At 47.8% G+C, this 14,603-nt stretch overlaps 1 protein-coding gene across 1 annotated transcript in view; it reads right to left on the reverse strand.

The window, feature by feature from the left end:
• Window positions 1-14,130, reverse strand: part of LOC108794730 (acetylcholine receptor subunit epsilon-like) — a 19,951-nt gene extending 5,821 nt beyond the window's left edge. The window contains exons 1-9 of the mRNA XM_018565820.1: window positions 14,085-14,130; window positions 9,895-10,031; window positions 9,122-9,166; window positions 6,714-6,823; window positions 5,398-5,553; window positions 5,120-5,220; window positions 4,801-5,001; window positions 2,119-2,233; window positions 148-262 (exon numbers count right to left, since the gene is read on the reverse strand). Of these exons, the coding sequence (XP_018421322.1) occupies window positions 148-262; window positions 2,119-2,233; window positions 4,801-5,001; window positions 5,120-5,220; window positions 5,398-5,553; window positions 6,714-6,823; window positions 9,122-9,166; window positions 9,895-10,031; window positions 14,085-14,130 (1,026 nt within the window). The remainder of the gene's footprint in view (window positions 1-147; window positions 263-2,118; window positions 2,234-4,800; window positions 5,002-5,119; window positions 5,221-5,397; window positions 5,554-6,713; window positions 6,824-9,121; window positions 9,167-9,894; window positions 10,032-14,084) is intronic.
• Window positions 14,131-14,603: the final 473 nt, after the last annotated feature.

The following is a 14,603-nucleotide window of genomic DNA, read 5'->3' on the forward strand; positions in this document are numbered from 1 at the left end:
CCCCCCCCCCCAATTAATGTATTCTACGAGATCTCTCCGCGGCCGTACACGGCGTCTGTCTCTCCTCGGCCGAGTACAAGAACCACACAGCAAAGACGGGTCACCTAAAACATCTAAGCGTTCTTATGGGGCAAGTGATCGGCTCACCCGTTTCATGACGGCAGTCAGGTTGTGCGTGCTCGGCGTCCTCAGAGACACGTTCAGAACGATGACGCAGCTAAGCACGATAATCGTGGACACGATCATCACGAAGATCAGGTATCTGCAAAAGAAAGACGGGTCAGGATCCGGTACCGGGGAGGGCTCTCGTGCCATCAACCACCGCGAAAAGTGTATGAGTCCTTCTAGATCGCGGTCAGCGACCTCGTCCACATTCATTGGCAATCGCCGGCGCATCTAAAAACTGGTTCTTTATGTCATCTTGATGCAAAAGCAGCAAAGTGCTGACGCGTTTCCGTCCTGGCTGTGACTAAGGCCCGGTGTGGAGGCTGAAACGCACCAAGATGAAGTAAAGAACCGGGTTTTAGATGGACCCATGTGCGTGTGATGGTGATTCCTAAATGATGGGAACCCCCCACTGAGCACTAGGGTTGCCACCTGCCCAGGATTCCCCCGGACAGTCCGGGTTTTGAATGCCCTGTCCGGATTTCATGGCAGCAGAAACCCGGACACATGATGTCAGGCAGAAAAAAAACACCAGCCGCTATTTTTTTTGCTGTTCCCAATGGCAATCTGCGTTCCGTGCCTCAATCTAAGAATAGGAATACGGACGCCGGCGCTCCAAATGCCGTACAAATGCGTTTATTGACGGACATGCCACATATCGCATAAAATGCAACGTTTCGGGGTCTCGCAGGATCCCCTTCCTCAGGCAGAGCATGACCGCTCTAACCGCTCCGGGTGTCACCCAGCCTCGGGACGCCCCTATGTTCACTAGCACTGTTATCACATGCTCTGCCTGAGGAAGGGGATCCTGCGAGACCCCGAAACGTTGCATGTTATGTGATATGCTGCATGTCCGTCAATAAATAAACGCATTTGTACAGCATTTGGAGCGCCGGTGTCCGTATTCCTGTTACTTGAGAATGGTTGTCATCCGTTGATTACCGCTCCACCCACTTATTTTACATGGAAAGAGCGGTTAGGAGTGCGATGGGTTCATGGACTAATACTCCGTGCCTCAATCACACTCACTCCAGCCTGTACCCCAATTTATTTATTTAAAAAAATGTATCAATTTTTTTTTTTCATCTAACTTTATTGCTTACACACAGGAGAAAACAATCCCCATGTGTAATAGCAATTGGAGGTGACAGGTTCTCTTTAGTGACCCTGTCACCTCCAATACAGGAGTCCTAGCACAGCGCTGTGCTGGAACTCCAGTGACAGGTGAGAGAGGAAGAGCACGGCACAGCACAGCACAGCTCTCCCCTCTCACTGTCTACACGGAGCGGCAGGGTTACCTTTAGCCCTGCCGCTCTGCTCACTGCAGTCAGAGACTCGGTGGCGGGGGGCGGAACCAAAGGAGAGAGGTAAGTGCAGGGGGAAGGGGGAGAAGCATGCACACTGTTTACATGTGATCTCGGTGACATCGCCGACTTCGCATGTAAACGAACAATCGGCTTCCCTCACTCTACATTTAGCGTGGCTTGTACAAAGCAGGACTGAATGTAGAGAGGGCAATTTCCCCACAAGGACACCGCTGCCGCCCCTATGCGCCCTGCCGCCCCGAGGCCGGGCCTCGGTGGCCTTGTGGGGAATCCGGGCCTGACTACGGGTCCATTTTCACTAAGAATGAGCAAATTGGGAATTTCCACTTCCATGGCCATTCCAGCAAAATGCTTTGAAGTCAATGAGAAAGACCAAAATGAAGGTGTTTTGGCAGGTTAAGGGTGTAATAGGCTGTAAATGGCCGCTGAGAGTTATGGTTAGAGCTTTAGAGTTGGCTTTGTTGATCCGTTGAGTTGACCCTTGGTCACTCTCCACTCCACGACTGAGCCGCACGTGTCACTCTCGTAATAGTTGACATTCCCGCCTTTCGTCTTTTTGGTGGCAAACCTCATATACAAAAACAACTCAGCTGGTAGTGAAGATGGCAACATATGTAGAGTCACTTACTTGCCGATAAGTGGGACATTTAGAGATGTCTCCGGAACCTTCTGAGCGATCAGGAACAGGAACACAGTCTGGGCAAGGAGGACCGAGATGGAGACGGTACATTTCTGTCCACCAGCTGGAAGGATGACAAGGACGGGACAGAGACCAGAATTTAATGTCCGTGATCCACATTTACCAATATTTTAGTTTATGGATTCTGGCGAGCTTCTTCTGGTTCTGGTTTCCTTCATCTCAGGAAACGCAGCAACAGTGAAACCTGCATCCTCTCCCCAACAACAAAAAGGGGAAATCATTATTCTGCTTTCTCCGCAACACTACAACAACAGTCCAACAGGGAGAATGATAATCCTTGTCAGTGATGGCAGTAGGGAGGTAGGTAGGCCTGGGGACTTGGGTGTAGACTATACACTGCTGGGAACTCAGTGATACCTTTGTCCCTTATGTACTGTACCCAAGACCCGTGCTCAGGGGCGTCCCGAGGCTGGGTGACACCCAGAGCGGTAACCGAGTGTCACCCTGCCGAGATGTCACCGCGCATGTGCGTGACTTCAACACACTCGTGCGCGATGACGTCATCGCGCACGCGCGACAGTCTTCTGATACCTGCCGGCGGCCATCTTGGTGATGGACGCCGGCAGAGAGAGGAGGGGACAGTCACCCGGCGGGATAAGGTATGCCGCCGGGGGTCCCCTCCTCTCTCCTGATACTGTCGGGCGTTCGGTGCATGACCGAGCGCCAGACTTTTCAGAGGGGGGTGACACCAAAATGACTGCAAGTCGTTTTGGTGTCACCCCTCCAATGGTCTGGACTCTGTGGTGGCCAATCCATGTGTGACAATGATGTCTCATGCTCCCTGAGCCACTCTTTCACAGTCTGTGCCCGATGAATCCTGACATTGTCATCTTGGAATACGCCCAATGTGCCATCAGGGAAGAAAAAATAAATTAACGGAAAAACCTGATCTTTCCGTAAATTCAGGGAGGCAGCTGACCTCATTTGTTGGGCGCATGACATTGCTGAACCTAGACCTGTAATCCAATGGAAGGCTCTGACCTGCCTGCTTAGCTAAGTCTGGGTGGTGACTTTTTTGGGGCAGGCAGTGTATTATGGAGAATGTAGCAGGAGGAGACGGATAACACAAAGGTAGGCGGGGACACGTGAACAGAAACAGGAAGTGGAATGATGACAGGGAGATCTCAATGTTGGACCATTCAACAGATATAAGGAGCCAGGGTTCGGACTCTGCACACCAGGCTCCATCTTTAAAAATAGTTCAACATTCTATTACTGTATGTCTTTTTGTAGAAGTTAGTTTCCGTCATATTGAAAAACCATCCTACCCCTTTTTGGGACAATAAACCATATATGGCCAGTTATAAGTTGGAGAACACCTGACAATCACACCCCCAATTGAAATTGTTGGCATCCCATTCTAAAACCTTGGACATTAATATGGAGTTGGCACACTATGGCTATACCAACTTTCGCTCTTCTGGGAAGGCTTTCCACCAGATTTTGGCGTGTATCTGGGGGTATTTGTGCCCATTTAGTCACAAGAGCATTTGTGAGCTCAGGTACTGATGTTGGAGGAGAAGACTTGGCTCACAATTGGTTTTCCAATTCATTACAAAAGGTGTTTAATGGAATTGAGATCAAGACTCTGTGCAGACCATTTGAGATCCTCCACATAAAACCATGTCATGACGGAACTGGCTTTGCGTACAGGAGCACAGTCATTCTGGAAGAGAAAATGGCCTTCACCAAACTGTTGCCACAAGGTTAGAAGCGTACACGTGTCTACAATGTTGTACCAGTACCATTCACTGGAAACACCTGAACTCAATGATTTGAAGGGAATGTCCACACACTCTTGGCCATATACTGGAGATTTGTCCAGTTGCAAAGGTCCCCCCCCCGTATGTATTGTAAATTAGGGCTGTGCAAATTAACGATTAATTTCTCGATTAATCGTTAATCTTTTTGATCGATAAAAATTTTTTTGATCGATTAAAATATTTTGGATCGCTAATGAAAATACTCACCTCTCTTCCGCCTTCCGGGAGTCCCGTCGGAGATCCGGGGGACGTCACGGACATCGACTTCACCGGACTCCTTCCCCAAATGGCTCCGTCGGCTAACGAAGGGAAGGGGGGAGGAGTCCGGTGATGTTGATGTCCGTGACATCACCGGACTCCTCCCCCCTTCGTTAGCCGACTGAGCCACTTGGGCTGGTGAGTTTGCCCAAGAAACTTTCTGCACGAGCGCCAGCAAAGGCATTGGCCTATACACATACAGCACAGCAATGAAGTCATAAAATGAAGTAGGATCACAGTAATCCAGCACGTTATTATTCTGAGTTGCCCCACTCAAGCGGCGGCCATATTGAGTGGGGCACGTGAGATTAACAACGCGCTGGATAAGTGTGATCCTAGTTCATTTTATTACTTCATTGCTGTGCTGTATGTGTATAGGCCAATGTAGTTGGATCTGTATGTGCGTTATAATTAATCGAAATTAATCGATTAATCGATTGAAAACATTTCCGATTAATCGAACACAAAAATTTGAATCAGTAACAGCCCTATTGTAAATACCTTAGAGTGACCCTTTCTACTGTATTTTATAAGCTGTACTTTAGCACACATTTCTTACTTCATCTCACCCTCATGGCGGTTATCTCACCTTTGGCTGGCAGGAAATAGACCAACACTACCAGGGAGGAGATGAGGACACAGGGTACGATGATGTTGACTATGTAGAAAAGAGGCTTCCTTTGAATAACAAGCCCGAAATTAATCTCTTGATACTGAAGGTCTTCCTCCGTATAGCGATTGTTCACATACTTCCAGGCGGGGCAGTGCTTTATTGCCCATTCTCCATTTTCTGAACGTGGGAGGAAGCAATAGACAAGACAAGGAACAGGAAAAGGTTAGCAGATTACCATTGTTGGCAACTTGAGGAATGATGGTAGAAGATGGGAAAGGAAATAGCGCGGTATTACCTGTGAAAGCCTCGGGGTCAATGTCCACCCGCTCCAACAGATCCCCGCTTTCAGCAAAAGCCAAAAGTAGAGTGATTTCCTTCGCAGTGTATGTTTTTGACCTACAGGATGGAAGAGTTCAGGAGGCTTGTGAAATGCTTCTTCTCCACCATTGAATACAAGTTAGTATCTGCTTCCACCTAACATTCTTTGTATATCACAGAGTGTAAGCTCCTCTGTACAGAGACTGATGTGACTGTCTCAGTGTTCCAAGTAAAGAATATACATCGGTTGCTCACCTGAACACCAATGTACAGTTCTGCCAGTCAAATGGGAAGTAGGTGACCTCCACAGCGCACGCACTCCTGAAAATGGCCGGCGGGAGCCAAGAAATGTAGCCGGTGCTATATACCAGGACGTTGGCGTAATAAGCCACCTCAAACTGGCCATCAACGCTGAAAGACAATATAAAAAGGCTCTTACAGAGAAGGACGGCCCTTTATATAGAATCCATTGTCTTCTAAAGCTGTAGATTTGTACGAGGTACCTTATGCCAGCTTAACATTATGAGGGCCATAAGACTCTGCTTCCTGAGTGATGTACATATGCCAGAACGTTAGCGTTTCCAGAACCCTAACACTAACCTTCCTTGTAACCCCAATACTAACCCTTGCCATAACTCTACCACTAACTCTCCCTGTAACTCTAACACTAACCCTTGCCATAACTCTACCACTAACTCTCCCTGTAACTCTAACACTAACCCTTGCCATAACTCTACCACTAACTCTCCCTGTAACCTTAACACCAACATTTCCTATGATTTTAACACTATTCCTCCTTGTAATCCCAACACTAACCCTCCCTGTAACCCTAACACTAACCCTCCCTGTAACCCTAACACTGACCCTCCCTGTAACCCTAACACTAACCCTCCCTGTAACCCTAACACTAACCCTCCCTGTAATGCCAAAACTAACCCTTCCTATAATTCTAACACTAAGCCATCCTATAACTCTAACCCTGCCTGTAACCCCAACACTAACCGTGCCTGTAACCACAACACTAACCCTCCCTGTAATCCTAACCCTTCCTGTAACCCCAACACTGACCCTCCCTGTAACCCCAACACTAACCCTCCCTGTAACCCCAACACTAACCCTCTGCTCTTGGACAAGCAGAGGTCTCCTCTGAAAACCAGGTACGGAGACATCGGCTCGTCCTTGAACCTGCTGGGATCCACTATGGTCTTCAATGGTCTTGGTCCATCAGCCGATAAACAAAATCAGAGCACTTGTGATTAACACTTTCCTTTCTTCTGGGCCGACAGAAATTTGGTAGGAAGTTGGTAAACCCTTTTTTTTATTTGGAAGGTCAAAGGCACTCCCACCAAGACAAGACCCTACAGAGCCAAGTCCACCAAGACAAGACCCTACAGAGCCAAGTCTTCGGCTGAGAAGCAGCATCGATGGCACTCCTCTTATTTTCCGGAACCAGTGTTGGGCATTTGCTTTTCAGTAAATCTGAAAACAGAACTGGAAGCAAAAGCAGACAGATTGTCTTGAGGGACCTTATGCTGAGCATCTAAAGAGCCGAGATGCTTCAGGAGACTTACTTGTTTTCCAAAACGATGTCAGGCAACCAGACCATGTCGGGAGAAACCCGTAAGACTGATATCCCAGCGTAGTCTGACTCATTCCACGTCAGCCGGTAGTCATCCCATTCCTAGGACACATCAAGATATTGGAGACTTTGGTGAAATACTTCAAGCTATGCGGCAAACGGGCCTGAGATACTGAAGGGCCAATGGTCAGAGCTCGCTATAAGACACATTTTGAGTTATTGTTTTAAGGATTGCTGGTAATTAAATTCTGGTGTGACTTCCTGTTCGGTACTTTCATGTTGGTATTCCATATGCAGACTAGATTCTGCCTTCAGATAGTCATTTGTGTGTCATGCAAGTGTGCTGAGCCCCCTTCAAAGAAAAGTCAGCCCGATGTACACTGTATGGAGCAAAGTTTGTGGACACCTATTCCAAAACCAGGTACACACAATGAAGCACATAGCCATGTAATCTCCACTGGCAAACATTAGCATACAAAGACATGTTAGACAATTGTGCTCTTCCAGCCTTGTGGTAACAGTTTGGTGAAGGCTCTTTTTTGTTCCACCATGACTGTGCCCCCGGGCACATAGCCAGCTCCATAAAGACATGGTTTGGCCAGCTTGGTGTGGAGGAACTCAAGTGGCCTGGACAGAACCCTGTCCTCAACCCTACTGAACACCTTTTAGATGAATTAGATAACACTGATGGTCAGCCAGGTTTTTTCATCCAACATCAGTACCTGACCCCACAAATGCTCTTTTGGCTGAATGGGCACAAATTCCCCCAGACACACTCCAAAATCTGGTGGAAAGCACTTCCATCTGGTGGAGCCTGTTATTGCTACAAAGTAGAGGGAAGGCAAATCCATATTAATGGCCATAGTTTTGGAATGGGATGTCCAACAAGCTAGGTGTGATGGTCAAGGGTTCACAAACATTTGCCCATATATCTTCGCTTGTTACAGGTGGGTGGTTTTATTTCCGTACTCACTAAAAGCCATTCCTGGCCAATGGCTACTGTTTTGTCCCAGACGTGCTTTCCGATTGTTTCCCTTCTCCTTGCCTGCTCAATGCGTATGTGTAGAAAGTGTTTATACAAAATCACTTCCATGCATCCCCATCTGACTGCCACATCAGGTCAATATGCACTTTAAGGCCTCATTCGCACACAACGCAAGCAAAATTGTATATTGCGTATATACGCGTCTATGCGCGTATATATGTAGTCAAGAACCAGCTGCACTCCTTACCGAAAAATAGTAGTAAACCTGCCAAGCAGGTGGGTGCTTGTAGTGACCACGGACGGCCCCATGAACAATGCAGATCTAGAAAGGATTGTCACCAGCACACCAAAAGTTTTGAAGCAAAAAGTCCTTTATTGACAAATCGCCATCCAATACAAGCCCTTTCGGGGTCTCAGCAGTACCCCTTCATCAGGCTCAGAATGGCTCCATTCTGAGCCTGATGAAGGGGTACTGCTGAGACCCCGAAAGGGCTTGTATTGGATGGCGATTTGTCAATAAAGGACTTTTTGCTTCAAAACTTTTGGTGTGCTGGTGACAATCCTTTCTAGATATGCGCGTATATACGTGCGTGCAGTATATGCAATCCCAGAATGCATCACTCGTAATGGAATTTTCAATGTGCTGTACGCATGTACGCGCGTATAGACGCGTATATGGGCGTAAACAAATGTATACGTGCGGCAGTGTGAATGAGGCCTAAAGAGAACCTGTTCTTTGCAGTGGCGGAACTACCAGGGTGGCAGAGGTCGCGGCCGCGACCGGGCCCTGGAGTTCCGCCACTTGGAGGGGGCCCAGGACAGGAGGACCGGGCCCGTAGTAACCGCTGATTACCAGGATATTTATTACCCTGGTAACCGCTAATGTCAGTCCCGGGACCTCTTCCTCCTGTCCTGGGCCCTACATGCTTCACGCTGCTCCCCTCACCTTGTTCCGGGCGCAGCGTGAAGCATCATCCAGCCGGGCAGCAGCCAATGAGTGGGTTTGGCCCTTCATGGATTCTTGCATCGGGGCCCTGAGGTCACTAGTTACGCCACTGGTTCTTTGTCCCCGTGTTTGCACCCTTTCAGCTCCATTTGGGGCAAAGTGAAATCACTGTATTTCCAGGTATGGGGGAGCATGTGGCTGTCTCCTCTAACAATGCAGTGGTGACCAATTGCCAGGCAGCACTGCTGTCACATGGGGTCTGGTGGACAGTCTTGTGGAAGCTTAGAGGAACTCTAGCTTTTTTTAATACATTGCTATGAGGAGGGGAGGGTAAATGGGGGGTGGGCAAGCCAAAAAAATGAACTATAACAAGCAATGTGGGGAATCCTGCCACAGGGGACATAGACGATGGGTTTTGGCTGGAGTTCCACTTCAATGTAAGGTGCAGTTATTAGAGTCTTCCCCTTACCAGCTGGAGCCACACGTTCGTTGTCATCGTCTCCTCTTTCTCATTCTGTCAAAGGAAATGAAATAAAAAAATGTTTAGCATTAGGTCCCATGCACAGGGGTGGCTGAGCCCATATAATGTACATTCCGCCGTATTTTCCCACCCGCCATTGAGCCGCAGGTGGTGCGTACAGACTCCTATAGAAGTCAATGGTATAGGCCGGTACTTGTGCACAGCCGCGTATGGTGGTACATCCCTGGACGCAGGTTTCCAGCATCAAGGGATTTATGTCTGAATACAAGTACTGCTGTAGATCCGCGTATAGCCATTGACTTCTATGGGGGGCTGTATGCGGCTCAATGTTGAGGGGGGGGGAGTGCACCGGCATTTATGATGTACTGGCTCAGCCCTCAATCTCGCAAAGGATCGTTCTTAATGGTAAATCATTCTAACAAGCCTACCTGTGAAAGATTTAGATTGAATTCCTTATTTAGCGTCACTTCGTATGTCAGAGGACGACTGTCGGAGCTGAGAGACCTCCTGAGCTTGGCTGACTAAATTCATGTCTCCCAGCTCCGAAGTAGCCATAACACCAACAGAAGGAGCAGCTGACTAATCCATGATGAGTCCATATCACTTTAATGGTTTGGTCCAAACAGCCAATGCGTTTCGTGGACCAAAAACCACTCCCCCTTCATCGGGGCTACTTCTATACTTCTTTGTGTAACCCTGATGAAGTGAGATTTGGACCCTTACATCATTTGGTCTGGTGCTCCTTCCCTTACGGGACTTACCAGGGAGATGAGGTTGGTGAGGGTGAGTTTCAGACGGACTTCGACAATGTCGCTGATGGATCGGACAGGACGAGAGTTTTTGTTGTAATCTTCAAACAAGTCGTTTAACAGTTGAGACTCCTCACTGGCCAGGGAATCTTATAGACAGAGAAACAGCCAATCAGAGGGCACACTGCTGTTTTAACACCTCTCGCTGGGCAGGTTAATAACACCTCCTAGATTCTAATTATGCAAATGCAACCAACACCTTACCTCCATGAGGTCTCTGACCCCCCGCTGGTTGCGATTAACAGAGTATGTGGATTAGAACAACATTCACCATATTTATTCCCAGATAATTTTTGTACAAGTCATTCTGAATTGAGAAAGCTGGTCGGATGACCGGTGAAATGTCTCCAAAGAAAAATACAGCAAGACCAGTTGCCTTGACTTATTTTTTACAGATATACCGTGACCTGGATACATGAGAACCTTCACAGACATGGCTCTTAAAGGAGAAGTATGGGGTCAGTGTTTTTCCCCATAGTTCTCCTTAGGGTAACGGGAGGACACAAACTAGCGTCCTCCCGTCACCCAAAGCTCAGTATATAGTAGGCTACAGCTCGCGGTATACTGAGACGCCGCAGCAGCCGGGACGGATCCCGACATTACTGTCGAGATCCACCCAGCTGCGGGATTGACAGCTGGCTCTGCCTATCTAGAGGCAGAGCCAGCTGTGCCCGCCCCCTCCCCCGTCCGTTCCGCCAGTCAGCGCTGGATGATCGGACAGGAGAGGGGGGGAATCCCTGCAGGGCGCCGTGAGTGACAGTCACGGCTCTCTGCAGGGACAGGATCGAAAAGTAAGCGAGCGACGCTATGTGTTCGCTCACTTCCCAATCTATTGAGCCGACCTGTGACAGTCTCATTGTCACAGGTCGGCTAGAACTATGAGGCTGAGTGATTTTCACTCGCCTCATAATTCTCCTTTAATATATTTTCTTTTCAGGTCAAATGAATTGTAGTGTAATACCGCATTATGGCCACTAGATGGAGCTGAGGAGCATAAGAAATAGGTATTTATTCCCTTTGCTCCTCAGCTCCATCTACTGGTCATAATGCGGTATTACATCACATTACCTTTGACCTGCAAAGATAATATATGAAGAACCTTTGTTTTTTCAACCTTATGCGCACAAAGCAAACATTAACGGATATTCATAGGGCTCTTATAAGTAGACCCCTAAGTTAACCCTTTCAAAGGCATTTTTGCCTTCTCATTACCAAAAGCATGGGATCATCTTATACAAAGATTGTGCTTCAACTACCCTGCGTCATAAAACAATCAGCCCCTGGTTATTAAAGGGTATTTCCAGGCATGACACAAACTTACCCCCCAAACCTCCCTCTCCCCCTCTAGATCGGGTCCCAGTATTATTCGGGACAAAGAGGAGACCCCAGTGCATGGGTAGTTTTTATATTTCCCCGGAGTTCAGCTTTAGTACTTAGCATGCATGCGTTATTTGTATGCTTGCAGTTGCCTGACTTACGCCCCTTTTTACTGAAACCGGATACAGCTATTTATATTGACTTATATTTAAGCGCGGGGTGAGAGTTTTATTTGTGGGGTTTGTCGGTTGGCAGATTTCCTATTTTCATGTTTGGTGCAGTAAGGTTTCCCAATTTCACAATCAGCAGTGTTAGCAAACGCAGTATTTGTGATAACGTTTATGTTGTGCTTTGTGTGTTGCCTGTATATTGCAGGCTGTGTGCAATGACAGCCTAAAAAAAAAGTGTGGAAAGGTTTTTATTGCTGTGTCTCTGCTGGGGAGATCCTCCCCTCTATATACAGTATGTCCTCGTCACCATTGTCTCCAGTACAGAAAGTGAGGGGAAGTCTAACATTTTGGAGTTGTCACAAGAGGTCAAGTCGGGACGATGGCAGAAGAGAAAGCCACCTTGGGGTGCAGCTGGGGTGGGAGCTTCTCCTGTCTCTAAATAACATGGCTCTCACCTACAGTGTGCTGGACTGAGCTGTCAAACTGACAGCTCAGTCCTGCAGATTACACTGGGAGAGCACAGCTCTCCCTGTACAACCAGCAGCGCTCCACTCTGCTGTCAGTTTGACAGCCGCTTTCTCTGTAAACTGAGCGCAGCACCCGGCTGTCACAGAGTCCCTATGATTACACAGGGAGAGCCATGTTCTCCTGATATACGGAGCACAGCACCCGGCTGTCACAGAGCTCCGATGATTACACAGGGAGAGCCATGTTCTCCTGATATACGGAGCACAGCACCCGGCTGTCACAGAGCTCCGATGATTACACAGGGAGAGCCATGTTCTCCTGATATACGGAACGCAGCACCCGGCTGTCACAGAGCTCCGATGATTACACAGGGAGAGCCAAGTTCTTCCGATATACGGAGCGCAGCACCCGGCTGTCACAGAGCTCTGATGATTACACAGGGAGAGCTGTGTTCTCCTGATAAACAGAGCACAGCACCCGGCTGTCACAGAGATCCGATGATTACACAGGGAGAGCTGTGGTCTCCTGATAAACAGAGCACAGTGCCATGACTATCCTTCAGTAGGATAAAGCTGTACTATGTCCTATAATTCCATTGCTGGGAATTGATCCGGTGTAATCATATGACTATTATGCTGGAGATTAAAGACGCTTAATTGCCAAGATCAACCGCCATATATTCCCCATAATCCCACGTTATTACAGGTGCCAAGTTGGTGCTTTGCTCCTATGGGCTGCTAAATGAGAAATAAGTCAGTGGCCTATTGTGGTCCTAATAATGGCATATTACACCGGGGGCTCTTTCACAGGGCGTTGTCCTATATTCCTGGCGCAAGCTTTACTAACACAACACACGTTCATGCATACATTTTGGTGTGAATGAGCCCAGGGACTCCCCTCCCCCCACCCTCGGTTTTGGGATCTCTGCATGGACTTATTCTGCCTTCTAGAAGAACATCAGAGCTTCTGTACACACTGCAGAACATTTCACCCTGGTGCCCACATAGGGTGAAGCACACCCAACTTTTTAACCCTTCAGAACATACACGATACAGCCAAAGGTTTGTGGCCATCTGACCAAACACACCTACATGAGCTGGTTGGACATCCTTTTCCAAAACCAGGTACATAAAATCAAGCACATAGCCAAGCAATCTCTATTGACAAAAATAACATACAAATACACTTTAGACAATTCTTCCAACCTTATGGTGACAGTTTGGTGAAGGCCCTTTTCCGTTCCACCATGACTGTCCCCCATGTACAAAGCCATCTCCATGTAGACATGGTTTGATGAATTTGGTGTGGAGGAACTCGAGTGGCCTGCACAGAGCCCTGACCTCAACCCTACTGAATAGCTTTGAGATGAAATGGAACTCCAGCTCGGAGCCAGGTCTTCTTGTTCAACAAAGTTTTTTTTACCTAATGGGCACGAATTCCCACAGACACTCTTGAAAATCTTGTGGAGAGCCTTTCCAGAAGAGTGGAGGCTGTTATACTTGCATAGGGTGGGGGGTGGCAAATCAGTACCATGGCTTTGGAGTGGGATGTCCAACAAGCTCAAGTAGGTGTGATGGTCAGGTACCCATATCTACTAACTGCCAGACATGTAATGTTGATCCCATGTCACAGCCCGGGATCTGGTATGCCGACTGGGAAAGTAAAAATCCAAGAGTTACCAGTTCTGCCTACTTCGGTGCCTGTAACTCAAAATATTGGGTCAGAGGCCAGCCTCCATTTTCTTTCTTCAGAAGCATCGGCTGGGTTTTGAAGGGGTCACTACAGATGGACTCCATAGAAAGAAGAGACTTGTTGGCTACTTCTGTCTCTTGTGGGGACATCCCCTTGCTGTAGGTCCTGTCGGTCCTCTCGATTTCCCGCCCACCTTGTACAGTTTCTCGTTGCACACTACATAGCAAACATTGCAAATACAGCCAGGCAGAGTGTAAGTCATGATGGCCACATCATGACTTGCTCGACTTACTCGAGTCCAGAGAGCTCACAACCATAACATATTGTTAGGCAGTTTATGTCCCCAGCTGCTGCCCACAGCACAAGTGTCAGTTTTAGGAGGACTGATCCTTTAATCTACAAGCAACCGGCTCACTAAACCGCAAACCAGACCTTTTGGCTTAGCTCGGTGCCGCAGACACAGACAGACATGCACTAGATAAATAGCAGACTCACAGCTAAGGAGAGGAAGCAAAAACCAGAAGGGAAGCCGGCCATCCATCGTTAGACTGTCAGCTCTTGGGACCGTCTTTTTCCAAAGGGCCAGGAGCAGCCTCGTAAGCCCGGAGTTATTTAAAGATGGGATGTGTTATTTCCGTATGGAAGACAGTATCATCTTCAGAGTCTCCCTCCGCCACCCTCCAAAGGCTCGTCCCCACTGACAAGGATCACATGCAGCTGTCACCAATTATTGCCAGTTAAAGACCCCCACCATTAACCTCTTCGTGGTTTCATGTCTGCTGACCCACGCTTGCTGTCCACAGACTTTTTGTAATTGATGTGATAAATCCACAGATGTTTTCCAGCCTACAATATACAGGAAAATCACCGCCGAACATTATACTGAATATGAACATAATTGGCCTAATTCACAAAGCTCTACACAAGGAGGAGGATCTTTATTTTAGCCATGTGAGTGTAAGTTTCAGATCTGAACAATGGTTAGCCCGTCTGGTCAAACAGATTTGTGTGATC

This window comes from Nanorana parkeri, unplaced genomic scaffold (genome assembly GCF_000935625.1).
Source record: "Nanorana parkeri isolate BGI_ZX_2015 unplaced genomic scaffold, ASM93562v1 scaffold890, whole genome shotgun sequence".
NCBI classification, from domain to species: domain Eukaryota; kingdom Metazoa; phylum Chordata; class Amphibia; order Anura; family Dicroglossidae; genus Nanorana; species Nanorana parkeri.